This window comes from Acomys russatus, chromosome 12 (genome assembly GCF_903995435.1).
Source record: "Acomys russatus chromosome 12, mAcoRus1.1, whole genome shotgun sequence".
Taxonomy (NCBI): Eukaryota; Metazoa; Chordata; class Mammalia; order Rodentia; family Muridae; genus Acomys; species Acomys russatus.
In genome coordinates this window covers 12,034,397-12,062,219 of record NC_067148.1, presented here as the reverse complement: position 1 = coordinate 12,062,219, position 27,823 = coordinate 12,034,397, and the positions used below count along the sequence as shown (strand labels likewise).

Genomic DNA, 27,823 nt, shown 5'->3' with positions numbered 1-27,823 from the left:
ATGAAAGAAAAATAGACAAGTAAGAAGCAGAATATTGAATGTTGGAATGTGGTTGTACCCTAACAGAACTTCATATCCCTTTGTGTTACCTGTTTGTTATAGTCATAAGTTAAAGATGAGATAGGCGGGGAAAAACAGCCTTAGCAGACACTTAATGATATGATGCAGGGCCCATACTTCCACGCTAAGTAGAGGCAGGATACAAAAATTCACATGCTGCAGAATTACTTTAATTATCTGTGCCTTAAAATAATTTTTGAAATGGAATTTAACCATGGTTGTTTTGGGGAGACAGGATTTATTTAATGGAATTTTCCAAATGTCCTCAATTAGGACAAAGTAAATTTAAATACAGAAACACAAACTCTATAGTTATCTCTAAAAAGCAAAAGATAACGACTTAAAATAAGATACAATAGGACACAGGGTCCAGAATATGGTGGACCTTTAAATCAGAGAACAAGAAAGACTAACTCTTTTTTTTTTTTTTTTACTTTTAGCACAACTTTATTTTTTTTAAATAATTTATTTTTTTTATTAATTTATTCTTGTTACATCTCAATGGTTATCCCATCCCTTGTATCCTCCCATTCCTCCCTGGAGGGGGAGACCTGGTGGCACTCAGAGGAAGGATAGCAGGCTACCAAGAAGAGACTTGATACCCTATGAAAGACTAACTCTTTATTCAAGGAAGTGAAACGTGTCTTGACAAGAGTACAGCTTGCAGAAGGATTGGGGTGGGGGTGGGGGTGGGGGTGGGGGTGGGGGAGGGGGAGGGGAGGCGTGGGAGCTTCGTTTCTGTAGTAGTAAAAGCAAGGTAGGGTGATGGTTTGGGTGGGAAGGGAGAGGCAGAGGCAGTGAGAAATGGATTAATGCTACGAACACTTGGGATTGAAAATCAGCAGGGCTCACTGGTAGATTGATAATGGAGGGTGGATGAGAGAGGGGACTGTCCTGAATGTTTTTGGATTATGAACTCAAAGAGAAGGAGAGAGAGGGGGGGGGGGGAGAGAGACCTAAGCTTAAATTGGAGTTGGGAGCATGTCATCAAAGCACTTTGAAATGTCAAAGTGAAAATATCGATTATAAGCCTGATGTGATGATGTTCAGAGACGAGCCTGGGCTAGAAAGACAGGAGTGAGTCATGGGATACAAGTAAAGCCAGGACATGGTCCAAATGACCGGAGGAGAGTGCATATCTTTATAGCTGAAGGACTTGGGGCCAGCCAAACCTTGATGAAGTTTAATAATGCAACAACTAGGCAAAGAATACCCTCAAAGAAACAGAAAAAAGCAATAAAGACATAGGAAAAGACACAGCGAGTAAAGAAAGACGAGAAAACAATGCTACACCCCGCTGAAAGGAAATGATTTAAAGGTTTAGAGTCTCCTAGATTAAGTCACCGGAGGGCACCTCACACAGTGGTGACAGTGTCTTCAGAGAGAAGGGTTGTAAGCCATCACAAATAGGTTGATGAGTGAAGTGGGTGAAGACCACACCCTTTTCAGACTGTTACAGAGTAACAGTCTAGTGACTGAACTTCAGGAATGTTCTTCCTGTTATATTTACTGGGCAGTGTCTTGCAAGCTTCATCTTATCTCCCCCCCCCCCCCGCCCCCCACGCCCACATCTGCAGGACAGGATGTACAGACATATCAGTTCTGCCCTTTCAAAACTTCCAGAGCAAATGCGAAGAGAAGAGGCAGTATCATTCCACCCAAATGCGGTAAGCCCTGGGAGGCTTGGCGGCCACTGCAGCGGGAGGGGGGCGGGTGGGGAGGAGACAATAGGTAGTAACAACGAATCAAACTGTCAGAGGTGGAAGACAGACACATTAAATCAAATGTATGCCACTGTCTTATATCCTTGCCAGGCAAGGTCAGCGCCCTTTGCATTTGACAGGGCAATTTAAAGCCTTACTCAAAAACAAACAAAACACGAAACCAAACAAACCAAACACAACTTATAGCTTTTTGAAACCCCTTCCTTCCCTCCCTCTGTACTTATTTTACGTAGGTCCCTCTATAACGGAAGTCACCATTTTGAAGTGTTCTGAAAGTAGGCTAATTAGAGATGAGCAACAACGTAGTGTGTTTTTGCTGGATGAAATGCAATGCGCTTTGTCAAGGAGGAAGGGGAGAAAGGCCTCTGGGCCTCACCCCCTCAGGAAATGGAGAAGTAGGTGAGGACACCATTAGGTGCCCTGTGACTTCAGATCACTACAGCCAGTGCCCCTCTGTACTACCCAGAGACAGAAAGTAGAGATCTGTGCCAGAGAGGATGTAATGGAGGGCCTCTCCTAAAATTACTTGCACAGTTCAGCCATAGCGCTGCTCGAAGCAGAGGCTAGGCTGATGCACAGCCACATGGAAGTGAACCAAGAACTTAGGTGCTAAAGTAATAATTAAAGAGGAACCTGAAAGGCAATTGTAAGCTTTACAATAACAAGGAAATATGTGTTCATGTGAGAGTACATAGTCTCGGCTCTACATAAAGTATTATATCTTTAATTTTCTTTAAAGGTAGCAAAAGCCTATGATTATAATTACAAGGCTTCTCTAAGTTGCATACCAATTTTAAATAAATAAATTTAAAGAAGACAATACCAATTAAAAAAAAAAAAAAGGCCAGGTGGTGTTGGTGCACGCCTTTAGTCCCAGCACTTGGGAGGCAGAGGCTGGTGGATCTCTGTGAGTTTGAGGCCAGCTTTGTGTACAAAGTGAGTCCAGGACAGCCAGTGCTACACAGAGAAACCCAAAACCACAAGAAAAAAAAAAATGGCTGCGGAGACCAACACAACTGGCAGGAGGTGGTGAAGTACCTAACCCTCAGCTTCAGCGTCTGCTCTTTAGAGGCTTCCGTCACAGCATGACCTTGTCTGAAGCCACCACACAGGCACCATGGTGGTCTTCATGCTTTCCAGAATCTCCAATTATCCTGGGATCTTAGTTCTATGTTGTGTTATCGTCCATCTATTTTCTCTACCCAACAAAGTACATAAACTCCCCGGAAGCAAAAGCATGGTCTTCGAGTTCATCTCCGGTACAAGACACCTGGCGTGTGTTAGATGCTCAGACACATGCGCCCATGGAGTAAATCAGCGACACCGTACTTTCCTCTCTGGCAGCGGCTGTGCTAAGAACTCTGCGAGCCTCGTCCACTGCTCACCCGAACCTCAGACAAGTAGACTCTTTTGTTTTGCAGGGGAGTAAAACGAAACACACACAGCTACCTTTCCCAGCGTCAAACATCCAGTAATTGCACAAGGCCAAAGTTTGGACCCAGGCATTTCCATTGCTGAACTCCCTGGTTCTTGCTCACGGTCTATTACGTCATTGGAGTACACAGACTTAGCTTCCTGAGGAAAGTTCCTGAGGAAAGCTGAGGCTAGCAGCTTTGTGGTTCATGTCTTCTAATCCTCTGACCCTACACAGGGGCTTGGAGGAGTGGAGGAGAACATGTTGGAGTGCCAGCCAATAGTAAATCTGCTTGGAAACCCTGTAGGAGCCTCAAAACACAAAACAGGGCTGGTGGGGGGTGAGGGGGTGGGGGGGTAGGGGGGGGGGGGGGGGTTGTTGCTGCAGTAAGGACGAACAACCACATTACAATATAACAAGCCCTCTTCTTTCTCGCTTGGTCCATTCCACCGCTGAGAGTGAGGAGGCAGTTCTGCGCTGCTAAGTCTGTACTTCAAAGAGATGGAGGAGATGAGGGCAGGATAAGAGCCTCACTGTGGTCTGGGTAGCTGAGGCCCGAAAACACAGCAGGGAGCCCTCCGTTTGTAACAACAGGAAAAGATGCAGTTTCCCAGAAAGCTTTAAAGATGAGAAGCTATAAAGGGAAGCAACTGGTGGCCACAGCCCCGCTGCTCTGTTCCTCCTCCGGGGAGGAGGACCTGTGTCCAGCTGGGGAGAAACAGAGAGGGACATGGTTTCCTGTTCTGGCCCAAACAGAGATAAGCTCCACAATCTGAGTCCACTGATACAGAACCGGAGGAAGATTTGGGGAAATTGGACCCTAAGGTGCCGTAGACACCTAGATAGGAGGCCTTAGGAGGTGAAAATTACTATCTTTAGCCCTGCTTGCAGTAAAACAAAACAGAACAGAACAAAAAATCCCTCTGTCTACTCTTTGCCTGACTTTGAAATCAGAATGGTTTTGCCTGGATTATGTAAAAGAACTAATCTGAGCTGTTATTAAAGGTTCTGAACTACAGAAAAAAAATTCATCTTAAAGCATGCTCTCCAAATTCCGAGCTACGTGCTGACACACAGCTCCGGCCCTACTGACAGTGCTTTATTTACAGGCGGGAATGGCTGTGCTCCGGGTGGTTGTTTTTCATGTCGGAAGTCATACTCACACCCTGGAGCGGCCTGCATACATCTTAATTTAAGGCTACTTTTCCCCCTTACCAGGATAAAGATTCTCTTTAAGACTTTTTAAAAAGGAGAGATCCTGAGTGTCAAGGTGTTATAAAAAGATAAAACATGCCCTGCACATGTCCACACAGCCTCCTGCCCGGCAGGGCATTCATGGCAGGCTGTGTGGAGCCAGTTTCATTACTGGATCACCTGATAAATGTGCCACCACAAGCAGCCTGGAGATTTCTTCCCAGCTCACACGGTAAAGCCACTCAAGCACAGAATAGCATTATGTGGCCTTGTTACTATTACTTTTGCTTTTTCAATTATACATTTTTTTTTTAAATTTATTTTTTTAAGAATTACAGAGGTCATGGCATTGGCAGTGCAGACGGACCTACCAGAGCCAGGTTTTGCCAACTACGAAAGGGTAAAGAGAGTCACTTCCGTGGCCTCTCCACCCAGGGGCCTGGGTTTCCCCACAAGAACAGGGGCGAAGGGTCCATCTCACCCTTCCTTCTTCTACTCAGTAATGGGCCGCAGAGCATGCAAGTCCCGATGGTCACCCGTGGCTCATCTATCAGCGGGCTAGGGGGTTACTGATAGACTGAACAAGCATTGAGGGTCGCTTAACAGTTTTGGCATCAGCTTCATGATGGACCTTTATTACCTTTGGAAGATAAAAGCTAACCAGTTACCAATTTAATTTAAAATGTATGAGCATAACTCGCGGGATGCTAATGAAGCTTACTGGTCACCCCGGTGGGGCTCTCTTCTTTTTACAAATACACCTCAAGACCTTCCCTTGCCACATTCACTCTTCCATAGAAAGGCTTACAGAAAACATAAAAGCTTGTAAGGAAGCAATGACATCGGCAAGAAACAGCTCCACGGTTACACTCACAGAAATAAAAGGATGTGGGAATGGCACTTTGTACAATCGAGAGCCCCTCACAGAAAGCCTCATGCTGGTAGTTACCAAGCCCCCTTGCGCAGACAGCAGCATCAGTGGGCGCTTGACTGTCAAGGTGTCTATCCACGGTGAGGTAAAGGGCTTCAGCCTCACATTGACTCCAATTACTTGTCAGACTTACTGAAACTGTGGCAGGATAGAGGCATACATTATGGGTAAATGAACAGATATACGTGCTAGGCTTTTAGTTTATGATCGATATCAAAACAGCAACTTGAGTAATTAGATTTGAAAGTAATTCATGTGAAAGCAATAACAAGTTGGGAATCTGCCATTCGATAATTTAATTTCTTCCTCCCTCCCTGACTATAAATCAAAAACATTAAAAAAAAAAAAAAAAGAATTAAAAAATTCCTGGAGAATTTGGATGCAAAATGGACTATGTTATTTTTGCTGCAGTCACTGTTTGGTTTGAAGGAAGTGTCCGTAAGAATGGTCTGACTCCAGCACTATGCGTGGAGTTCTTAGGCAATGGGTTTCTGGAAGGAGATTAGGGCTAGGTGAGTAATTTAAAGACGTACTAGTGAGATGCAGAGTATCGGTGACCAGGCGCCTCCTCACCATATTCCTCATTTGGTATATACCACTAGAACGGTACATACCACTGTAACGATACATACCACTGTAACGGTACATTCCACTGTGACGGTACATACCACTGTAACGGTACATACCACTGTAACGGTACATTCCACTGTAACGGTACATACCACTGTAACGGTACATACCACTGTAACGGTACATACCACTGTAACGGTACATTCCACTGTAACGGTACATACCACTGTAACGGTACATACCACTGTAACGGTACATTCCACTGTAACGGTACATACCACTGTAACGGTACATACCACTGTAACGGTACATACCACTGTAACGGTACATTCCACTGTAACGGTACATACCACTGTAATGGTACATACCACTGTAAAGGTACATACCACTGTAACGGTACATTCCACTGTACGGTACATACCACTGTAACGGTACATACCACTGTACGGTTTTGTTTGTGCGTCCGTCTCTTCTGCTAGACTGAAACCCTAAGCAGGGATAATGTGTTACCCATCCTTGGCTTGTCACAGGATAGCACCGCCATATTAGCAGCAGGGGTACAATGGTTGAGGGCTCTGAGCGAGGCTCTCCTCATTGCTTCTCAACCTTTCCAGTCTTCTCTATCACCTACATGTCCTTAGCGCTCTCCAAACCCACCAGTCTATGGTATCTCAGATGCTCAGATGGAGGTGACACCTCTGTTCTCCAAAAAGGAAACTCATCAGTGCGCCCACAGCCTTTGCCACGAGAACATCAGAGTGTGATTCCCGCAAAGCCTAGATGACAGCTATCCTTCTCAGAGTCTACTGGGCATCCGGTGCCGAGAATCTTCCATGAGTGGCCTGCTCAGCAGCCCAGCAGACTCCATTTGTGGCAGTTAGATTTCACAGACATATATTTACTTACTGACACTCTCTTCGTATATCCAACATAAAGAAGCACTCTCCACAGTATCCAGCTGGAAAGTGTCTTTTCTATCTTCAGTACAAAGCAACTCATTGTTAAGTGTGAACATCTGGCCACTTTATAAGGCCTCATGGTTCATCTAGTCAAGAGGGTCTTAGATCTTTACTGAAATTCTGTTTCTAGGCAGACTTCACCACATATAAATTTTGTTTTTAGGGTTTGTTATAACCATGGGGTAGTGGGCTATTTTATTATTGAGTGCTATGGTTTGAATGGATTCCTGAAAGGGCCAGAAACTTAATTCCTAATCCTGGGTGTTGAGAGGTAGGCCTTTACGGGATGATTGGGCCATGAGAACTCCACACTTATGGTTGGTTTCAGTTATTTGAGTGGTGGGTTAACAGCCTAGCCACCCACTAGTCTCTTCTTTCCAGTGTTTGATTTCCCAGCCTCTAGAACCAATGAGCCACACAACCTTCTATTGTTTATAATTTCCTGTCCATGTCATTCTCCATTACAGCCTGCAGGAAACAAGCCATGGTGGTTTTCTTTCTTGCTTGCAAAAAATTACAGGTAAAGAAACAGGACAGTAGAGAAGAAATGACACATCCATCCAAAGACAGACGGTGTATGAAGAAGTAGGCTTCTGGGGCTGGTGGGACAGCACAGTGGGTAGGAATCCTTCCTGTGCAAGCATGAAGACCTGTCTAAATCACCATGGTGTATGGAAAAAGCTAAACATGGCCGCGCACCTGTATAACCCCGGTGCATGATGGGCAGAAGCGGAGGGCCGCTCGGCTTGTTGGCTGTCAGCCTGCTTTGAGGTTCAAGCGAGAACACTCTATCTCAAAGGGAGAGGTGGAGAGTCATAGAGCAAGAGATATAGCCTCTTCCTCCCTTCATACACACATAGCATGACATGTGCACACAAGTAGACTTCTGGAGTTCATTTACAGCTGCACATTAATCAATTAGTCCACATTCTAACACCCAAAAGGAGATCAAATAATCCGGCCCAAGGAGAGAACTGAAGAACATTTTCTTTTGTCATCTTTTGTCTTTCCCTTATCCCAGGTCAAGTATCTCCTCAAACTAGTGTTGTCTTGTAGCCCAAGATCTGAGAGACAGGTTCCCTGACAGGCAGGAGAGGGAGACGGGCTGTAATGGGGAGGGGGAGGTTAAAAAAAAAAGATGGTGAACTTTGAAGATGGCTGGCTCCTTCCCTGCCATCCTGACCTGAGACAAAGGTCCGGTAGCTTAAAACAATGGCCTTGCAGGCTTTTCGTCTGCCAGTAGGTTTCCTGCTGGGGGACTGGCCAATAGCTCATCCTATTTTCTTCAGACTGACCAGCCATATATTAGGGGTGGGTGACCCTTCAAAGACTTAGAAAACGGCCATCCCTCAAGGAGAAGCTGGGCCTCAGTTTCTCTACCACCCCCTGCTTTGGGGAAGGTTTTTTTTCTTCTCTGTGGGTGCTTCCTGTATGCATTTTCTCACCCCCCTCATAAAAGCCTTTCTGTCTTTATCGACTGATTCTGGCTAATCCAGGCTGCTGTGTTTGGGAACTTGCCCGCCGGTCCCTGCCCTCTCATTCTTCAGCTGGCATAGAAAACGATCAAGGATCCTGGACGATAGCAGAACTATGGGGCTGTTGCAGGGGACGGGTTAGGGATGTTCTAAGTTGCTGTGGAGACAGACAGAGCATCTCTCTGAGCCCTTGTTGTACTCTCTGATATCTACACAGTAGCAGCTCAGCTTTTCTCATCCTGTGTATCAGCAGCAGCCGCAGCAGCCATTGCTCCAAGGAGCTCCCTCGGCTGTGTCCACTGTCCCAAGCAAATGTATTTAAGAACAACTGACCTGCGACCCCACGAAGAGCCCTTGGTGGCTCCTCCAGTATGGAGATCTTCTTCTCACGGGATGTGAGGGCTGGTTTTTCTCTGGCAGAATCAGGGGATGAGCTGTCTTTCTCACAGCCGGTCACGTGGCCATTTTGCATCGGTGGTACCTGGGGCTGCAGGGGCCCCACCTCCGGCCTCTCCGCCTTGTCCTTAGCATCCTTGTTGCCTTGATGCTGCTTAGATTTGCTTCTTTTCCTTTTGTTATTCTGCAGCAAGAAACAAAAGGGAAAGCAGCACTGCTGTTCAGCAGACGCTCTTGAGCATGGAGTAAAATAAGACAATCATCCTGACACCTGGCTTTTAATAGAATAGGTGAAAACATGTCCTTATTAAATACCAAGATTAATCTCAATATTGTGCTTCTAAAGTAAGTTGTTTAAATTTTTACCTTGCAGTTGTAATAAATAAAAAGTTTCCTTAATTTGGAAGAAAGAAAAATATACAGGAGCAAGAGCTCAAAGAGCAGAGAGCTAATTTAAAGTAAGTAACCCAAGAAATGGCTGTAATAGCTCTGAAAGAACTGGTGATGTTAGCCTCTTGCTTCTTGAAGCAGTTCAGGACTGGGAGGCCAGCTGAACACTCAGGTTCCATTATCTGGGCAGGGGGCCAAAAGGGCAGAGTGACAGGAATAAGATAGGCTGTGGCGAAAAGAGTGGTAGGTAGCAGCTTGCAGAAACCTTCCAGCCTGCAGGAAGCTCCTCAAGACAGAATGTCTACAACAAGTAGCTTCAGGAAGTCCCTGAAACTGACCAGATGCCCTATGCCCTTCCCTGCTGAGAGTCCCTCTCAGACCAGCCAAACTGCAAAGAAGGCCCGGAGACAAGCCAATCTTTCTGAAAGAAGCAGAGACAGAGCAGCCTGGAAGAGGCTCGGACCAACTGAGGCACCCGGAAAGGACCCTCTCCAGCCTGTTGAGCTGCCTGAAGGCTGCACAGTCAGCTCCAGGTTCCTAGCACTTTGAGCTTGTCACCCACGCTGGGAGGGACTTTGGTGATGCAGCTGTCCTTTGAGTCATTTCTGCTCCTTTAGGTGACCCCTCACCCATATTCCTGCAAGTAACCCCAATAAAACTCATTGGTTCACCAGGTTAGACTTCGGTGCGATCCCTTCTTTGGTCTATTGTGGGGCCCCTATCTGGGTCCCTATGAGTGCTGTGTCTCCCCAGGACAAGTCTGTTACATAAGAAAGAGAAGCAGAAGGCAGGGCTAGTCTGGATCATGGATCTCTGCCACAGGCATTGACCAATCAGGAGACTGCAGAAACTATCACCATTGTCTAGCAAGCCTACTAGCAAGGCAGACAGAGGCTCCAGAATTGTCCTGTGGTTATTTAAGCAGGGGGTGGGGGATTGGGGGATGGACAGACAGACGCACAGGCTAATCCCAGTAATCCTGGATTTGTCTACTCTCCCTAGACCCCAGACCGCTCCGCGGCGGCTAGCTGAACAGAACAAGGTTCGTCACACACACTTTGAAATAGCTCCACACTACATTTTATACTCTCAGGGTGTATATACTTCTCAAAAGCTTGGTCCCTGAACATTTAACAGTATCCGGGAAGTGGGGAACACATTGCCATTGCTCTTGAATTTGTGCATTCTCTGTCTCTCAACATTTATTGTGTTACAAAGCACGTGTGGAGGTCAGAGGTCAGCTTGCCGGAGTAGGCTTGTTCCTTCCGCCACATGGATCTCAGGGGCTGCTCTCGAGTGGTCAGTCTTGGCAAGCAGCGCCTTTACCTGCTGAGCCACCACAGGAGCCTTTGGCTTTGGTGTTTCTTTATTTGGTAGTCAATGTACTTAACCACCAGTGCTGCACATACCTGACGCATTAGAAAGTGTGTCCCACCTGTGGAATCTGGGCATACTACAGAGCACCAGGGGGACTTGTCCACCAGTGCAACTAGAGACCAACTGACACACAAACCATGCCTTCCTCCTCAGCCCCGCCCACTTCCTGTCTTTTCCAAAATGTCGCAATTATGTCGCGGTTCTTTTGAGTGAGAGATTGAGTTGCTGAGCATAGGCAAAAAGGGACAGTGGAGACTAATCCCCTGCCTCCCGCCCCAAGTCCCCACTGCTGGCTTTAGAAGGTCCATCCCATTATCCACTGTGTTGGGTCTGAGACCATCTCCCTACTGAACCCATTAGAGGGAACTCACTAAGGAAGTCTGGTCTGCAGCTGCTGTCTGTGGCTTTTTCCTCCCCAATCAGAGTAATTTAAAACCTGAAGCACGCATCTGAAATTTTTTCCATGTAAAGATAAATACCGCCCTTCAATCACTTGCAAATCATCTTTATCTCACAGGAAAGCTTGGGAAGCTATGATTAAAGAAAAGCAGAGATTGTAAAAAAAAAAAAAAAAATGGTGGCAAACAAAGCGGGGCGGGGGGGAGAGGGGTGGGTGGGGGGGGGGAGAGGAATCGTCTCATTCCTCCTAGTCTACATGAAACCTAAAGGAGGAAACAGGGTGGACGGCAGGTTCCTGCAGTGTCTGGAACCGGTGGAACTGTATGGAAGCAGTGCCTTTTGTGTTCCTTCACCACTTGTTTCACAGGCTTGTAATCTTCCCTTTGGGGGCAGGGTGGGCTGGTGGCTTCTCCCCCAGGAGAAGCAAAACGCAGGGCCCTGTGGTGTCAGTGTGGAAACAAACCAACGCTAGGTGGCTTCACACACATGCCAGCCTGTGCCCAGGAGCCCCACTTTCTGTGGTTACACAGCCCAGCACTGCTATGTGAGGGGGTCAGAGGAAAACTCCTTCCTGATGCTGCAAAGGAGCGTGTCAGAAGTGTTCTGGGGGGTGAGGGTGGGGGACTCCTGCTCTCTATGGCTTTAAGGCATTTTCTTGTTTTATTGTTGAAGACTGACTTTAGATTTCAGGGGAAAGGTATCTTAAAACAGCATTGGATAGAGTATTTTGGTTGAAAAAAAAAACATGTGAAAATATATATTAGGGCCTTCTAAGTGACTTTAAAGCACTCCTTATTTTTGTCCTTTGTGCTGCGAGATATGTTGGGGCAAGTTAACATCCTCACTGCTTTGAATTCTGGCACTGAGCTCCCCCCTTAATACCTTCAAAGAAGCCAACCCTGACGTGCCTGCTCCTTAAGCACACCTGGCTGATAGAAAACACTGAACAGCAAATAGGGGCATTAGGAGTGAAAGTGGCTGGTAATTGAAGAAAAGCATAGATTCGGGAGGCTTTCCGGGCGTGCATATTAACACGTTTGAATGAAGCATAAAATTGCCAGCTTTGCTGCAGTGATAAGGACGGTGAAGGTTTGATTGACGATGTTACTAATTCGCCATCACCTTTCATCTTACCTTCTTTTTTCCTGTCATGTTCCATTCTTTAAGAACTTGAATTGCACTGCCTAGATAAAGAGAAAGAGTCTTCAACAAATACCCACACAATAAAACCAACAGAAGATTCATCTGTGCCCTGGCAGCAATGTGGGGGTGGGGCGGACTTCTTCATTTATTTTGATACAGCCTGCCTTAATAAAAATGCCAGTTTCGTTTCTTATTTCCAAGATTTTCATTTAATTCACCGCACAATCTTGGTTTTATAAAAATATTAAGCCCTACTTCGCGAAGCATGCTTTTTTTTTTTTATCATGATATTGTCTTAGGGAATATGAAATATGTCTTGAGAATTTCCTGGTAGCTTCATTGCCACAGGTAGAATTAAAATTGTTCTGTTTGATATATGAATACAGTGCTAGAAGCTTCTGAACCAAACATGTATGTGTGTGTGTGTGTGTGTGTGTGTGTGTGTGTGTGTGTGTGTCTTATTAACCATGATAGTAAGACCTTTCTGTGTGGCCATCTTGCTTCATTTTTATTCTCTCTCATTATGTTCATGACTTGCAGGGGGCCGAGGAAGAGAGAATCTGCGGTAAGTCTCTCTCCACCCACCAGGAAGAGGATGGGACGTGTTATTTTCAAGGCATCCATGTCAAACCAACAGAGTTCATTAAATGACAAACAGGGTCCCAGGCCCTGCCTGGCGCAGTCACATACATGACCTTGACCCGATGTAGTGAAAGAAATGCTTCATCGTTGACCAACTGCAATCACTCTCCGTACACTAAACAGACATCCACTTATTCCTACTTGCTGGGAGTAATTTCAACGAGTTACAGAGAATGAAGAAATCGGGCTATGGCATAAGCAGGTACTTCTTAAAGGGTGTGGGTCCTATGCAGTCTAACAATTCTAAGTACCCTGAGATCGCATTACACCAATAGTGCGTATATTACAATAATAGTTGTCTACAAGGTATCGGCTAACCAGAGATTAACTTCCAACTGGTCTCTACCCTAAAATCCAAATTCGTCACCCCTGTGGCTGATGCCACTAACAGACAAGCAGGGTGCTGATCCTGCCCATCCATCCAGAGTTTGCAATTCAGTGTCTTCCTTGCCTTGTTTTGAGTTGCGTGCACTTGGGATAGCAAGACTGCCCCCAAAAGTAAACTAGAATTTACACTTTTTAGTAACCGGGTTGGCATCTCTCTAACTTGCCCAAGGTGTTAAAGTTAACAGTTTCTTAGGTTTGGGCAACGGTTACTTAGCAGAGTCAGTCTTGTAGCTAAGCTCCCACTTTGTAAATACAGTTAGCCTTTGAGAGATGACAGAAGCTGTTCTTTTTATCAGAAGGCAAGCGGCTGCTCTTGTAGCTGCAGTACCCATTCGTCTCATCTCCGTATTTTCATGTCTGCTTCATTTGTAATTTGGGCAATGAGCTTACACAGAGTGGCTGCGAAGAAATACTCGTATTTACAAAGGATTTCGAAAGCGTTGTGATTAGATTTGAACTGTGGCCCCCAATATGGCTGGAGGTGTTTTCGGTAAGCCATTTGAATTAGTGACTTCAGTAGGGCCCCCAAAAAGGCTTCCGACAAATATTTTTTTGGTGTGCACTGGGTTTTAAGCAACTTTCCCCCCCATTGGTTGACAACTCAGCTGACGGGGAAGCTCGCTCAGCAAGCAGTGAGCTTTAAAGAGATCCTGTTATTGACAAGATGGAAACTCCAGAAGCAAGGCCTTCCAGGCCCGTTCCAAGAGCTTTGACTGTGGTCCATCAGCTGCTGTCTCTGTGCATTCAGTGAGGGTCACACTGCAACAGAGACCCTGCTGCATGCTGGGAAGTGGGAGGGGGAAGGATAGGGGAAAGAGCCTCTAATTTAGTCTGAAGCTTTGTTCTTGAGAGTGATGTGGCAAGTGAACCTGACGGGAGGTTCTGTCTCAGAGTTAGGATGCTCACATGTACAAAACGTAAAAGTGGTATGTGCAGCGAGCGGGAGGGGCCGGAAAGCGCAGCCAGCGTTTGATCCTAATGACTTAGGATTATACGTCTATGTGATCTCCACAGTGCACATAGCCAGCGAAGCAGGGTAAAGAGTGAGGAAGTTTCACACAGCAGATTTGCTTGCAGGTCTGTATGAATGATCGTCCTCTGTTCGTTATTAGGACCCCGCGCCTCAGCTGTCGATACAGAATGTGAGCACAGGGTGCAGGGTCTTGCCCCGAAGTGCTGTTAGACTTGTGGAAACTCAAGAGGGCTGCTACACTCCTCGCAAATTATGGAAATCATGCTCTCCCTGACAAAGTGCAAAGAAGGCACACCTGAGATGTGTGCTGGCGGGTCTTCTCCGACCCTATTTGTCAGGTTATGTTTAGCTAGTTCATTATTTAAAGAATAGAAAAAAAAAATGTCAGGAAACAAGGCATTTAAGAATGTCAAGAAAGAGATCTTCATTCAAAAACAAAACAAAAAAACAAATCAAGAAAGGAAAATTTCGCCACAATTTACAGAAAAGATAACCACACTTGTAAATGGGCAGGATCACCATTTTTCAGATCAGAGATTCTACAAGTACACCTGGCAAGGCACTCGCTCAAACACAGAAAGAATTTTTTCCTTAAGAAACCAAAATCAATTAAGTGGTAAACTGATAGTATGATTAATTGCATGATATAACTGTCATAAACAAACAAACAAGCGAGCAGAAAACATTAAAAGGAAGAGTTCTGTTCACTTAGACAATATAAGCATGGAATTTCAGGGTCAAAGCGATGACACTCAGGAGACTTCTGGTAGGAGAGGTAACGCCTTCCAGGTCAACAAGGCGGGTGCAATGTCTCCTACCCAGCAGGACACCATCAAATGAAGGACATGCTTAACAAATAATCGGCAAAAAAACAAAAACAAAAAACAACAAACAAAAAAACCGTAAAAAACAAAAAAACAAAAAAGAAAACAAAAACAACCCAGCAGCTTTATAATTAGTGTCCTCTAGGAAGTCTTTACAGTCTCTCTTTTTTTTCTCTTCTTTTTTTTTTTTTTAAGATCCATTTATGTATTATTTATACAGTACTCTGTATGTATGCCTGCAGGCCAGAAGAGGGCGCAAGGTCTCACTACAGGTGGTTGTGAGCCACCATGTGGTTGCTGGGAACTGAACTCAGGAGCTCTGGAAGAACAGCCAGCGCTCTTAACCACTGAGCCATCTCTCCAGCCCCCTCTTTTTTTTTTTTTTTCCAATGAATGGAAAAGACCATTCCATATTCTGCTTTTGCAATACGTCTATGTTCTTCTGAAGAGTATATCACACTTTTTAGTTCCTTTATTTGTTTTCTTCCTTGAGCTAAGTTTCCACTATGTAGCCTTAGCTGGCCTAGAACACGGGATCCCCCTATGCTCCCCTACCTGGTCTGGAATTCACCATGTCGACCAGGTTGTCTTTGAAGTCCCAGGGATTAGTCTGCCTTTGCCTCCAGAGGGTGGAGATTAAAGCTGTACCATGTTTTCATTTTTATGACAAGTATTAGAAATGATTTAGTGTTCATTTCAGTTAATGAAGAAAAAACAACCCACAGGATGTTGGATTTAGTGAGCGCCAACGTTTTCAGTTCCAGCAGGCGGGTGTGTACCTACCATCCACAAAGGCTTGCACGGCTTTATCCACATTAAAGTCAAACTGCTGTAGCACCAGGACGATTTCATTATTGCTTTTGTTCGGAACAACTGATCTAACTGCAAAAATCTGAAAGAAAAGGAGAAGAAAAACAGAGAGGTAAACACCCTGAGCATTGTTCGCCCACAGATCGCCCACTAGGTAGAGCAGAATTATACCTTAGGAAGGCCCTGGACAGCTAAGCAATCTATCCTCCAGGCTTCTCAGAGGAGTGAGTGTTCATGCTGGTTGTCGCCTTGATGCCTACTTTATCTGTGTACACACCCCTACAGAGACCTCCTTGTCAGGCTGTAAGGACAAGTGCGCAAAGCCAATGCTGGTTTGGCTCTTAACCCTCCCGGAGACCGAGATACATACAAGATGTGCTGTCAGTGAGGACACAGTATCTTTTTTTTTTTCCATCTCAGGCTTCCTTTCCACTGGCTCTGGGGTATCTTTAGAAAACATACAGAAACAGCTTCCTGCCTCAGCTTCTCTCCGGGCACAGTGGAAGCAGTCATGTGAGGGTCACAGAAGTATGCTGGGAAACTCCATCAGCACTTATAAAGACAGGAGTGTATGGAGCACTGCATTTGTGAAGTGGTAATCCCAGCTATGTCATAGAGAATTGTCTCAAACACCCTTCTGAGAAATAACCACTGAGCAGAGTAAAAGTAAACACATGTACGTGCCAAGGATTCTGACGCTTGCAAGTGTCCAGACCTCAACGACGTAGATGCCTTCCTCCATCAAACTTAGCATAGTTTCTTTCTGGTTGCCTGCTAGAATTAATAGACCTTTATCTCAAAGAACCTGTGATTATTACAGACTGTTCTACGTATTTTAGCAAAAACTTAATGTCACCCCCCCCCCTTTTTTATGAAAAGGATTTCTGTACGAACAAATGCTAGAACACTGCACAGGACAGCAGGAAGTGTTCATTTAAAGAACTGTACAATCTATACACAGTCCGCTCAGAGGTAAATGAGTTTTAGAGTTAAATGGATTTTGTTATAACTGGATTCATGGGGTATGGATTATAGAAGCATGGTATGCGTAGCATGACACTATTGACCAGACATTTACCTGAGAAGTACAGGCTATTTCTTGATTGTGCTAGAAAATAGGCAGCCTGTTCCCTCCCAGACCTGTATATAACAGCATGTAGGTGATAATGAGAAAATGGCATAGGCTATGGGCATAAGACTTGGAGAGGCAGAAGATTGGCTTTAAATCCTGACATTTAGAAATGCTAAATATTTGGGCTTTACTGAGATTCTAATACAATATGTGTTTGTATATGCCACTCAATACTCTTTCGGGTTTTTTTACTGGTCTCACATTTTATGGTTCCTAGATTCTCTGGACTCCATTAGAAAAATTGGCTCTTTGAAAACCCCCTAACTTCTTCATTGCTTTGTTGGCCTTCTTTTTAACAATCCAGTTCAATGAATCCATCCATCCATCCATCTATCTGCCTGCCTATCTATCTATCTATCTATCTATCTATCTATCTATCTATCTATCTATCTATCTATCTATCTATACTCTATTTATTTTAGACAGGGTCTCATTACGTGGATTCAAACTCCCCTGTCTCAGCCTCCCCAGTGGCAGACATGTAGTATCAAACGGACATAGTAAATATTCATTTTAAATACTTACTGCAGTGGTTCTCAGCCTGTGGATCTTAACCCCTTTGGGGTTGCATATCCGCTATCCTGCATATCAGATATCTGCACCACCATTGATAACAGTAGCAAAATTACAGCTATGAAGTAGCAAGGAGATAATTTTCAGGTTGTGGGTCACCACAAGGAAGTACATTAAAGGGTCTGAGCATTAGGAAGGTTGAGAACTGCCGCCTTATTATGTGACAAGGCACCAAACTTCCTGATGTACAGGCCGCACGGGGAAGCAGACAACGCTCAAGTGACGATAGGGAGGAGGCAAGACTTACACGGGCATCTATCTATCTGACTTGATAGATACACTCAGATGTGGAGGGTGAGTGAGTGACGAGAGGTGAATGGGAGTGGGAGGGGAGAGGATTCTAGGCAGGAGGAGCATGACTGCGGAGTACGCCACGGTGAGGATGGAGGGAAGTGGAGGGGGAGGCCGTTAGAGCACAGGGGAGGTCAGACTTAACAAGGACCAGACTGGGCAGGGTCTACAAGGCTATGAAAAGCATGCTGGCCTTGTGATCATTCCTCTGTTGTTCGCCGAGTCCTCTTCTCTCATGTGTTTATCATGTTTAAAAGACACATTTTTCTCACTGAACATAAAATGTTTTTAAGAGAGGCCAAAATGGTAGAGCATTTGCCTGGAATGTATAAGGCTCTATATTTAAACCAAGGTGCAAAGAAACAAAAGCCAAAAGCTAGCACATATAGCCCAGGAAAGTCATCGGCAGAAATAATATATAATATTTTCCTTGTAATTACTAGTACATTGGAGTTACTTACATTATAGTTATAATATCTTTTAAATAAATACAATTTTAGTAGTTCAAGCCACTACAGTTTGTTCATACGGAAGATTTTTTAATAATGAGTATCATTATGGCCACATCAAGCATGCCTTTCTGAATAATAAAACACTTAGTTATTAATTACATTAAGTACACTATTGTAACATTACACCAAAGTTTTCAAGCCACCTACACACAGCTGTGTGAGCAGCAAAGACTGGAATCATAAAATAAGCATAAAAATAATTGTTCCCCTGCTTCTAGACTTTCCTCTGCAAAAACATCGTTTGTAATGTTAAGGCAAGAACAGTTTAAGCCGCTGCTTGCTTAGACCCGCTCACTTCTGACCCTTGCTTTACTCTTCCCATCCTCTTATAGCCGTATGGGCGTGGTCAGCTATGTGCAGTCAGGCAGCATTCTGTGTCTGTTGGTCTGATGTATTTTGATGCTAATTAATAAAAGACTATCATACCTGGGCAGGGCAAATGAGCTGTGCTTGGCTAAGGTTCTCTGGCATGAGGAGACAGAGAGACTCTTGGGAGGAAAGAGACCAGAGGAGAAGAGAGGAGACGAAGGCTGCCATGGGTAAGATGGAAGAGAAGCACATGGCTAGCATGAATGGAGATTTGGCACTGATAAAGAACATTAGCAAGTATTTGGGATTATGGATGGGAGGTAGCTTGATAGAAGTTACTAGAAGCAGATGGCATGGGATTGGGGCAGGGATCCCATACTTGCCCCACTATGGGAAGTAATTTAGGGGGTTAATATCTGCCCTGCCCCAGGTTAACTAAGATTATTTTAAAATATAACAAATATCTGTGTCTTGATTGATTACTAGTGGGCTATACTGCCATAATAATAATTATAGGCCTGATAATAAACCTTATTAGGCCATACTGGTAAATTAACAACAAGTGGTGCTCGATGTGGGGCAATTATTAGGAAATACTGATAATCTAACAACAACAAATTGGTACCAATTAAATCCAGGTATCCACACTCTTAAAAATCATATTATGTCACAGTCTGGCTGGAGGTGGGGAGAAATAGCTCCCAGAGAGCATCCATGGGCCAGAGCATTTCACAGGAACTGCTCCTAGCTGCCTGCAGGCTCAACTCTCACAGAGCAAAGATGGCTACAGATACATGGTTGGTTGGAGAGGCAGAACTAGGAGGCTGGTAGTCTTCTAAACTGGCCTAGGGAATGGAATTAACTGCCTAGAAAAATAATAAAATAAAAACCGCTATAGTCTCTTTCTAAAGCATCACAGCAGAAGGCTCCTGGATCTTTTTTGGCTTTGTTTTGGTGTTTATAAATTTGTTTACAATGGGCTTAGTCATAGTCGCACTTCTCCATATTCTCTCTAAAAATGTTCAGGGAGAAAAGCAAAGAGCCGGGAGATGTGAGACTAAGTTACTGACAACAAAATGAGAAGAAGGACCCAAACTCTTCTCCATAGAGTTGATAGTGGCTGGGATTCAAAGCTCCTTAGCTGCAAGGTGTTTGTCAGCACTTTCTGAAAAGGGTCCACTAGAAAGAGATAGTAATAACTAAACTCCAAGGAACAGTGGACAGGGTTTCACTAACGGAAGCCTAAATTGGCACAACCAATGTAAGACTTAGAATTTTCTTGTTCCCCTGCTTGATTTTTTTTTTCTTGAGATTTCTAAAGATTTTGACTGAATTGAGATGAAATCGTTGAACAGGGCAGTGGTGGCGCACACCTTTAATCCCAACACAGTGGAGACAAAGACAGGCAGATTTCTTGAGTTTCAGACTAACCTGGTCTCCACAGGGCCTGATCCCGTGCTGATAAGATAAATTACTTGCAGAGCCAGCCTAGGAATTAAACTGACAATCTCTTTCCTTAAATTTACTATGAACATTCCTTTTTTTATTAACAATGGATTATATGTCCTTACTGATCTAAAGGATGGATACACATCAGTCTCAGGTTTGTGTAAGGAAAAATGATGTCCCCGCTCTATAAAAGGCCAGACCACCTCCTTGAAAGTGGACCGTCCACAGGAGAACTGGTGCCAAAGGGTAAGTGGCCTAAGAGATATACTCTGTTGGTCAATGCAAGGACCAAGTTTGGGCGGGGAGACAGACATGCAAGCTGCACGGCTCCCATGTTGTGAAGGGCTGAGACAAAAACATCCGCAACAAATGTGAAAAGCCAGGTACAAGGTGTCTACAGAATACATAAACCCTAAAATAAAATGAGAGTTTATATAATGTTTATTTAAAGCTTAATGCCTTTTCCTTTGCTCAGGGCAACCAGCTTGTTTCTAAAACAGGAAGCATTCTGTCGGGAAACAGGTAGCAGCCTAGCCTATACATCAAGCACCGCAGAGCCTAGGGAAGGACATTTAGAACTACACAATCTTGTTTTGATTTCAATATGATAATAGTTATATGTTCATTGTTAATGGTGATGTTATATTTCCTCTTGGAAAGAGGTCAAAATGAAAGAGACCTGGATAAAAAAAGAGACTGCTGACTTAAGTCAGTCTATGTTTACATGAATTCAATCTGCAGAACAAGCAGTTAACTTATATTGCTAATCCCACCACATGGGAACAGCTCTGAGACTGGCTGAGACATGAATGTCTGTGCATAGCCAAAGCTTCCTGTTGGTTACAGAATCCCCATGATTTATTATTAGATGTCATTCTTCATATGGCATGGATGAAGATTTACAGATGTCTTTCTCCTGCTCATACAAAGAGCAGAGAACCATCCTTAATTGTTCTGTACATCCTGCACACCTAATACATTCATAGTTTTAGGACTGTTATAATACTTGTGAGAAATTATATGTTTTCAGAACAAAGGAACCGGACACTGATGCTGGATCAGACCTGACAGGATTGATTCCTCCAGCATGCTGAGATGCTGACATCCTGCATCCGTCATGTCCCAGACCCAAGTGCTTCAGTTGCTGTTCCTCATCAGAAAACGACAGCTTCAAAGAAGGCTCCTGATCCCAATCGGTCCAGCATTTCAGACTGTCCCACATAGGACTTATATTAAGCCTGGAATTTCTCAACATTTAGAGATTGGACCACAAATACTGCTCCTAGCTTGTTTAACCATTTTTTTTCTAATTTTATTTGGGCACCTACATAGGTATTAGTCACCCCAAATCAGCCAGAAGAAATCTTAAGAGAAAGATACCCTGTTGGGTAGGTTTTGGGTTGCTTTCTTGGGCTATAAATGTATATTGTCATTGAGAGGTATGGAGATAGGGGTTGAAAAGAAAGAAAGGGGAATATAGAAACGTATAGGGATGATAGGATGAAAAACAGATTATTGAATCTCCTTCCCAACTTAAGGCCTTAGTTGTTACTCACAAGGTTAATTTTAATTCATTGAAATAGAATTTTGTATATTGATGCAAAATAAGTTTAATTTTGATACACTGAAATAGAATTCAAATTTAATATTATTCTTCACACCTTATATATATCAAGTGTCTGATGGGGTTGAAGATCAGATAGTTTTAAAATTAAGCTTAGTTGTTTAGGAGTTAAGATACTTTTACGTCTAGATAGATACTTTTAGGTTGATAGACTAGAGCTTTGATAGATATTGATTTAGTTCAAAACTCTAGACTTACCAAGATAAAACAGATAATATTTTCTTCAAGGTTGCCAAATACCTTTTGATTAGACATTATGTATATAAGTCTTACCTACTGGTTTTTATAATTTTTCTTACTGTATATAAAAATGGCTTTTTATTCAGATAAAAAAGGGAATTTTTGGTCTGATGTATTTTGATGCTAATTAATAAAAGGCCATCACACCTGGGCAGGGCAAAGGTTCCCGGGCATGGGGAGACAGAATCTTGGGAGGAAAGATTCTGGAGGAGAAGAGCAGAGAAGAAGGCCGCCATGGGTTAGGTGGAAGAGAAGCACATGGCTGGTGTGGATGGAGATTTGGCCCAGATGAAGAACATTAGCGAGTATTTGGGATTATGGATGGGAGGTAGCTTGATAGAAGTTACTAGAAGCAGATAGAATGGGATTGAGGCAGGGATCCCATACTTGCCCCACTATGGGAAATAATTTAGAGGATTAATATCTTCCCTGCCCAGGTGTGACGGCCTTGTATTAATTAGTATCAAAATACATCAGACCAATAATTCTCCTTTGTGTGTGTGTGTGTGTGTGTGCGCGCGCGTGCGTGCATGTGAAAGCCAGAAATCATCATCTGATGTCTTCCGCAAGGGCTCTCTCTACCTTAGGTTTTGAGACCGACTCTCAAATGGAACCTGGAGCTAAAACCCCGTGAGGTGCAGGAACCTGCTTGTCTTCCTCCTCAGAGCTGGGATGACAACTGTGCCTCACAGTGGCCACCTTTAACGTGAGTGTTGGGGACCAAAGTCAGGCCTTTATGCAACCACTATACCAACGAAATCATCTCCCCTGCCCCCCACCCTCATCCTCATTTTATATATATATCTTAGCTCTGAAGGTTTCTCTAGAAAAGTCATCTCTAGTTGAGTCCCGATATCAAATCTATGAGATCTAGATTCAACTCCTAGAGGGGGATGCTAAATTAGAGGAGGTTCTCTGCTTTACTGAAATGAGCAGATAAAGCGGTGGGGACCTTGTCTGTTCAGAACCATTCCTCAGGGATGCTGAACTCTCAGCTAACGTCTGCTCTGACCACTAGGCTTTGCTAATGTGAAGAGAGCAGCACAATTCATAAATGCGCATCATTTCTGTACGGAAATGTCTTCAAGGAGGATGGGGAAATCACACGTGCTCCTGTGTGCACATAAACACGCAGGAACTGAACAGTTGGTATTCACAATTTAAGCCTAAGACTGATCTCATTTTCTTTTTTTAAAATTTATTAATTTATTCTTGTTACATCTCAATGGTTATCCCATCCCTTTTATCCTCCCATTCTTCCCTCCCTCCCATTTTCCCCTTACTCCCCTCCTCTATGACTGTGCCTGAGGGGGACTTCCTCCCCCTTTATATGTTCATAGGGTATCAAGTCTCTTCTTGGTAGCCTACTATTCTTCCTCTGAGTGACCTCATTTTCAAGTGGCAGCAAATGTAGGGCACGAGTGGGACCAAGGTGGCATTGCCGTGGCTGTGCTGGGCGGCTGCTTCTGCCTGTAGAGATGCAGCTTCTGAGAGCTGTAGGATTGACTCCATCAACGTGTGATTAATAATGGTCGTTTGCATATGGAGAATTCATACAATTCACGAAGGCAATAGCTATGTCGCAGAGGCCCTCCCTGGTGCTGTTTCTCACACACAGCCACTCCTTCCCCGCCACGGCCCCAGGCTCCTCTGCAGCTTTGCAACAAAGCTGGAAGCTGCTGCCCTTGACAGCAGTTTTACAGGGGTTGGGGGTGGCAGTGCTCCCCTGCCAAACTAAATAGAGTGGTCCATCCAAGACCACTAGGCAGCCATTCAGGCTGCTGGGTGACAATCAAGACGGCCAGTTAGCGCTTCACGTAGCAGCTGCTGGAGCCTCCCAATACCACGCTCATCTATTTTGCTTCTACTAATTTATGTCTGGTTTGGCAAATTCAATTTGCTATATAGAAAAGGGTTGTTGTGACTCTACCTTCGGAGTACTTTCCATCTGGAGCCTCTCTCTTCTCAGGGGCTTTCCTATCTGGCCCCCAGAAGGCTCCAGTATCTTCTGCACCACGCCCACCCTACTGGCTCGTGTGCTAAGCAGTGGGGCATTCAGGGGTGCTGTTTGGTTTGTAGCTGAGCTGTCTCTGGCTGAAGAGCTGTTAGCAGATTTCCTTGTTCACCCTGCGCATCATCGAGCCTGTCTGCGGCGGCTCCTTGGACTTTCCTTTTGGCTTACCAGTGAGTCCTAAACCACCCAGGGATTCCAAAGGTGATTCAGAGAAGAGTTTTCAATCTACTTAGATGGCTGTGTGATCAGCCAAGGGCTAACACGGTGAACGGACACCAAATAACTGGACTCTCCATTTCTAGTCTCCTCCTTGAAAATCCACTCTCATGCTGCTGTCCTTCCAAAAATATAGTTGTCCTGTGGCGCTGTGGGAGATGTGGAACCCAAGATACCAAAGCCCATAGGATTTCAAGTTCTTTACCACTCCCCCCCAAAAAAAGTGTGCATGTAACCTATGCAAATTCCTTAGGTACTTTAAACATATACTTTAAAACACCCCCAAATGTAAACACCATGAAAATAGTTATACTGCACTGCTTAAAATATGATAAGACAAAATAATACTCACGTTCTGGTTCTTTCCAAAAGACTCCTGATCTGGGGTGAACTGGGCTCACGTGGAGATGGGACGATGGCTGCAGAATCATGACTGTCTTACTCCCTGACTTAAGAACTTACAATGAAGTGCGGTTTGCACAGCCTGGCCTATTTCAAGGCTATCAGCAACAGGGCGCCAGCCTGCTCTTCCACGTGACTCTGTTCCTCTACCCAGCACTCACAAGTGCCTCAACTCCAGCCCATCAGGACTTCTCCTTGACCTCAGATGTGTTTTGTCCCCAAGCTGAAAGGTCACATACTCCTGGGGTCTTTCTTAACCCTTCTTACTAGAAGCATTCCTGACTCAACTCTACGGTAGCTGTCTTTCAAATATTGATACATTTGTGTGCACACTGTGCTGACTAGATGGCACACAGCAGGAGGCGGAAGCCTCCTCTGCACTTCTGTACAGTTACCATGTCTACTCTGGAGTGGCTGATACCGTGTGGCGGCAACCCTGCAGCCATACCTAGCTGCTGCTTGGAGCCAAGTGAACACACCACCAGCGCGTTGTTACCATACCGCCACTCTGTAGCTCCAAGTGCATCCACTATGCACAGTACCACAGTGGGTCCCCACCGACTGACTGCACACCCCAGGCATTCTACAGGCAGGGAGAACACACCCGTGCTCTTTACATTTCATCAGAGCCTGAAGGAAAACTTGGGCAACTTTTAAATTCTTACATTGTCACTGCTAGCTATTCAGGAACAGTGGTAATTTTAGAGTTTTGAGACTATGTAAAGAAGTGTAAACTATGCCTGACTGTCTTTTGTGAGTCAGCTTAGGAGACAGACATCAGCCGAGTCCTCGCTGAGAGACAGGTATTGAGGATACAAGAAAGAGTCAGCTATTGCTCTGTCCCAAAGAGACGCAGGGTACCAGCAGACCCAGACACTCTATAATGAGAGTAAGTGCTTGCTGTGCTTTCTTTATGAACAAGGTACTGTGGCACTACAGAGAAGAGCAGCTATGCCTGCCCAGCGACAGGAGGAGGTTTTCTAGATGGAGAGACGTCACGGATGGAGCACTGGGGTTAACAGAGCTATGTTCTAATCTTGGCTCTGCTGAGTGTCAACTCTGTGACCTTGGTGAACTACTCAGATCTTTGAAACTTGGCTCCATAGCCATAAATGAGACTATTATCTGCTAGGGTCTGTGAAAAACGGGAAGGATTAGTGTGTATAAAGTGTCTGCTACAGAGTCTGACATATACTTGCTGCTCAGTAAGTCTGAAACAGAAAAGAGTGGGAGTATTCGCGATAGGCCATGAAGGTATGGCTCTGAAACTGCAAGGACGTGTACCTAATGTGCCGGCCAAAGGCTGGTTTATAAAGACTGTCGTGGATAGATAATTTCCTTCCCCCACAGACTCAGGGACAGTGGGCCTAACACCTTCCCCTACATTCCCGTTCTTTACTGCATCCATTTTTAATGCGGCCAACATGAGTTTCCCTTACTCTCATTTAACTACGTGCTAAAAGTCTAGTTGCGGCACTGGTGTCCGGGCAGAGCGGGCACAGTGCTGTCAGTGACAGAGCGGGGGAAGAGATGTGCAAACACATAGCTGAGATGGGCAGACAGAGAGAGGTGTCCTGTGACTCACAACAGTGTTACTGCACCTGGTCCACCATAAGTTAAGAGCACTGTAATCCAATAATGCCTTGGGGTGGGGGTGGGGCAGGGAATGGGTTAGCTGGTAAAGTGCTTCCTGTGCAAAGACAAGGACCTGATTTTGGAACACCATCACCTCCAAGTATAAAAAAGCTGGGTTGCAGCAGCACATGCCTGAATGCCTGGCAGTAAGAAGGTGGGGACAGGAAGATCCCTGGAGCTTGCTCGTCAGCTAGTAAAGCCACTCAGTACGCTCCAGGTTCAGTTAAAGACTCTCAAAAATAAGGCAGAGGGAGGTGTGATTGAGCACGACGGTGGGCATTGACCTCTAACCTCCACAGGCACAGACACACTTGTTCGTGCACACACTCACTCACATAACACACGTGTTCACAGACATGAACTTAAGCACACACAAATTAAAAAATAATGTCAATGTGTGTGGCGTATTCACCCTACAGAGCATCACTGCTTAGGCCACTCTGCTTTGCATGTGTTCAGGACACTGGCAGTAGCCCGCAGTTGCGCAGTGCCATCCAACACAGAGGATGTCGTGTAATAAAGAGCTGAGTATGTTAATTTATTAGCACTGTGCTGAAAGTGCAAAATAGGACGGCTGTGAGGGCATCGCTTTTGCACCAGCAGCGCGAGGGTGAACACTGTAAGTCGAATCATGAGAAGTCAGGACCTCATGGAAAGCGAGTTTGAGCAGGAAGCAATCAGAGTCCATTCACAAGGAATCACAATGGTCAGGAAGCGGCTGGCTTGAGAAGCCAAAATGCACCAATCAGACTCTTAATGGTTATTGAGAGTGGGAGAGAGGCAGAGTGGAGCTGGATGGGGCCAGTCTCCAAGAAAGCTGCTCCGCCCCACTGTTTCCTTAACTACCCCAAGTCACGTGACACCCTGCCAGACCTGTGTAATATAATAACCTCTTTTTATTTGCACTAGTTTGAGAAGGTTTCATTTTCTAGAGCAAGTAGCAAGTGCCTAAAGGCTGTATTAGCAAATGCAGCTGGAAATAAAAACAACACAGTCCAATTGCCCATCTAATTGGCAAAGGAGGAAAAAAAAAAACCTGGAAGATTTCAAGAAGAAATGCACTCGGAGTGTAAAGCGAGAGCCCTGTAGATGAGAAGCCACAACTCTTACCTACACACCTCTGCTAGGTCTCACGCAAGCTCCAGAATTACTCGTGCGGGACTGCATCTGATGGAGTATAAGTTACTCGGTGCAAACCTTTATAGCCACAGCATCTTAGACACTGGGAGAGCTCAGAGGATGGAGGCGCAGTGTCTGCTAAGTGGCTGAATGAATGGAGGCAGTGGGGAACCTAGTGAAATGCTCACGGTCACTGAAACATCTCAGGTCTTTAATTCACTTGTTTTTCAGTGCATGGCTACACTCCAGCAAAAAGTACCATGCGACATTAAAAAAAAACCTTAATAGATTCAAAGCACAGATGTATGGAGTGCCTCCGAGGTCCCAGGCTCAGCAGATGGCTGCTTCCAGCCTTGAGGAACTCTACACACTTAGAGAGGAGCACTGGCCTAACCCTCCACAGTAAGGGCAGCAATCAAACAGCCAGCGACCTCTTCTTTGCACCAATGAGAATCAGAGTTATTTATGGCTTTGCCATTCCTGCAATGCTAAAGGGGTTTATAATCAGCTTTGGTCACATTTCTCAAATGCTAGGCCTCTCAGAGATGCCTCAAAAACATAACCGTATACGTTTCACTTCACTTGCTGGGCCAACGGTATTATCTACACGCTAATGAAGGCGGTTCTCCTATGAACCCT

General features: G+C 44.8%; 1 protein-coding gene across 1 annotated transcript in view; it reads right to left on the bottom strand.

Annotated features, from left to right (window-relative positions):
• Positions 1 to 27,823, bottom strand: part of Spats2l (spermatogenesis associated serine rich 2 like) — a 176,814-nt gene that overhangs the window by 52,841 nt on the left and 96,150 nt on the right. The window contains exons 5-7 of the mRNA XM_051153842.1: positions 15,642 to 15,750; positions 12,024 to 12,073; positions 8,661 to 8,907 (exon numbers count right to left, since the gene is read on the bottom strand). Coding sequence (XP_051009799.1) covers positions 8,661 to 8,907; positions 12,024 to 12,073; positions 15,642 to 15,750 — 406 coding nt within the window. The remainder of the gene's footprint in view (positions 1 to 8,660; positions 8,908 to 12,023; positions 12,074 to 15,641; positions 15,751 to 27,823) is intronic.